The sequence below is a fragment of the Austrofundulus limnaeus genome, unplaced genomic scaffold (assembly GCF_001266775.1).
Source record: "Austrofundulus limnaeus strain Quisiro unplaced genomic scaffold, Austrofundulus_limnaeus-1.0 Scaffold1228, whole genome shotgun sequence".
Lineage (NCBI taxonomy): Eukaryota > Metazoa > Chordata > Actinopteri > Cyprinodontiformes > Rivulidae > Austrofundulus > Austrofundulus limnaeus.
The window spans coordinates 6,686-9,646 of NW_013953630.1; the positions used below are offsets into that span (position 1 = coordinate 6,686).

The following is a 2,961-nucleotide window of genomic DNA, read 5'->3' on the forward strand; positions in this document are numbered from 1 at the left end:
GTTCTGCTCTGTGGAAAAACAATGGCAAATATTTTTTTATATTCCATTTTCCACTATGGGATTTTTCTGTGTTTTTATAAATAGTTTAACATTTGATAAATTAAAATTATTTAAAAAAATATCTGTTTTAAAAAAAGTACATTAAGAGTACCAACAGTGTTCCTGCAGATCCTTAAAAAGCCTTAAAAGTCATTGAATTCTTCAATCCAAAAATAAGGCCTTAATTAGCCTTAAAGTGTCTTAAATCAATCTTTAAGAAGTCTTAAAAATGCTAACACATTGTACATAGGATGCCTGTAATTCATCTCAAATATTAAAATAATTGGTAAAAATTATTTTTTTTAAATATTCACATGCAGACATTCCCCTTTGACATCACTTTCTGTTATTTCACGTACAACTATCTCAACTGATCATCTAAGCAATGTGAAATTTGTTTTGTAACATGTTAATGTTGTCTTTCCAAACATGCGTTCATATTTCTTAKAAAGATTGATGTCACAGGCACTTTAAGGTTTCATCTACAGCAAGCTGGGATTACGACCCCACTGTGGGRCCTAAAACTACAAATTTTGGGTCGTTAGAGGATTTCCTGAAATTAAATTAAGTTTAAAACTGACGGCTAAGAATGTTTCTGCTATAGTTAGATATGGATAAAAATAATTGGTCTATTAGCAATAATTGAATACGTACACAAAAAATATGTTGATTCATGAGTTTCTGCCAGTTTTTATTTTTTTGTCATTTGTGTTTATTATGAAATTGGTCTTAAATTTAATTTCACTTGGCATTAAAAAGTCTTAAATTTAACTTGCCTTAAACTGTAGGAACCCTGACCAAAGAAAATTGGGRCAATTTTCAGAATTTGAAACCTTTTTTTTAGTATGAAATGAAGGTATAAAGAGCTGTAACAGCAGTGTCTCAGGGTTTCCTGCAGTGCATTAACACCCTGGTGGACCACCAGGCTTTACTTGACCCCGACCCTTCGCCCTCCAGGCTTAGCTTCATTTTTTTTAGAACCAGTGCTAGTTTAAAAAGCCTGAACAACATTCGGAACGTTTCACCCACCAAGTGTTTCACGGGGGACCTTTTTGGTTGCTGCATCGCTAAGCTAGTTGTTTAGGCTGTGTCCAAAACGACAGCCCGGGTTCTCCAGAGGACCCAGACTACCCGGTCGAGGTGGGCCAGGTCCTTGGTAGACCGGGAAGAACGGAAAAAAAAGAGGCTGTGAATTTGGACGGTCTAGCCTCCCCTCCACCCCGGCGTACGTCATGTCACCTAGCAACCATGACGATGCTAAACAGAAGCAAAAATAGATCAAAAGTAGAAAAATATCAATATATTAGCATTTTTAATATCACAAAACAATAAAATTAACTTAAAGAAACATTTTAAGAACTAATTGACCCGCTGTAGGTGCATATTTATTTCGCGTTTTTATGATAAAAATAATATTTAAAAACATGTCTATACAAACGATAAAAGTATTAGAATTACAACCGCTAAAATTTTTTAATTTTTATATCGCCATATTTTTTATTTAAAACGTATTATTTTCTCTCACTTCGTCCGCCATTACTAGCTTAAAAAAATAATCTCTGGTCGGGCCGCAATGCATTATGGGATATGGTGGGCCGGGAAGGATCCATCGGACCTGTCCTTCAAATCAGGGAAAAGGAAGGACGTATTTGTCGGCCGCATCGGAGGAGTCTTCGGTTTGGGACGGCCTTCGTCACTGCGCTATGACYTATGTGGCCGACGAATTCGGCCTTCGGAGGACCCGGCCTGCCGTTTTGGACACAGCCTTAGTTAGTTTAGTTGTTGATGTTGAGCGGACTGAGCACTGGGACATTTCATTGCACCCCAACCAAAAAAAAAAAAGTCACTTCCCCACTTGATCAGTTTTCTGAGGCGAAACTCTGAGGGCTCCTCCTAAACAAATTTAGCTCTTTTTTTGTCCTGTTTATAAACTAAAATGCAAATGAAACACCTTTTTTGTTGTGTTTCTCTTCTTACTCAGTTATACTTTGGAGTGCAACTATAACACAGGGAAAACTATGAACACTATCCCACCAGCCTGCCATGACAACGGTCGGGCCAGCCCACCTCCCCCTCCGTCATTCCCTCCCAAATACACTCCAGAGATATTTGAGCAGGTAGGAAATCACCAATATTCTATAATGTCATAAACAATATTAAAAACATGGGGAGAAATCCGATGAGTCATGGAGTTTTCTGGTGGTATTTTAGGTGGGCCGTGCCGTGGCCATCTCGGCGCTGGACATGGCCGAGTGCAACCCCTGGCCTCGCCTGGTCCTGTCCGAGCACACCTGCCTCACCAACCTCCGAGCCTGGATCCTCAAGCACGTCCGCAACACCAAAGGCCTGAACGCGCACATCCACGCTCCGTCGAGGGCACACAACAATGGCGGCAAGTTGTCGCCTCCGAAAAGTTTCAACAAGTGAGTTCCCGTCCCCCTCCTCCTCCTCCTCCTCCTCCCCCTCCTCCTCCGGCAGTTGTTCGTCCGCTCACAGCTGTCTGCGTTTGTCCCGGGTTTCTCAGCAGCTTTTTGTCGGGGTCGGTGTCAGAGAACGCCATCAGCCGCGGCCGCTGCAACAGCAACAGCAGCAGCAGCCAGACTCCCTCACCAAAGATGCACAACTCTCCGAGCTTCACCTTCGGCTGCCCCCCGCCTCGAGCTCACGTGCAGCACAGCAGCACACACGCCGGCGGGCGCGGAGGCAGCAAGACCCTCGGACCGGTCAGGGGTAAGCTGATCTCTCGTTCAACTTCTCCCAAGCAAGGACTTCATGTCCTGGATGTTTAGAAACATGATTTGATTGATTTGATTTATTTATTTAACAGGAAAAGATCATTAAAAATCAAGCCTGACTCAGCATAATTGCTGTTTTACAGCAGGTTCCTGTTCTGCAGCACATAAAACACTCAGAATTACAGCA

The 2,961-nt window shown here is 42.1% G+C and overlaps 1 protein-coding gene across 4 annotated transcripts in view; it reads left to right on the forward strand.

Moving 5' to 3' along the window:
* Positions 1–2,961, forward strand: part of agbl5 (AGBL carboxypeptidase 5) — an 18,560-nt gene that overhangs the window by 6,387 nt on the left and 9,212 nt on the right. For 3 of the 4 annotated variants that reach the window (XM_014031332.1, XM_014031335.1, XM_014031333.1), the window contains 3 exons: positions 2,021–2,156; positions 2,251–2,462; positions 2,564–2,769. In XM_014031332.1, coding sequence (XP_013886786.1) covers positions 2,021–2,156; positions 2,251–2,462; positions 2,564–2,769 — 554 coding nt within the window. The remainder of the gene's footprint in view (positions 1–2,020; positions 2,157–2,250; positions 2,463–2,563; positions 2,770–2,961) is intronic. The other variant, XM_014031334.1, reaches the window with a different exon arrangement.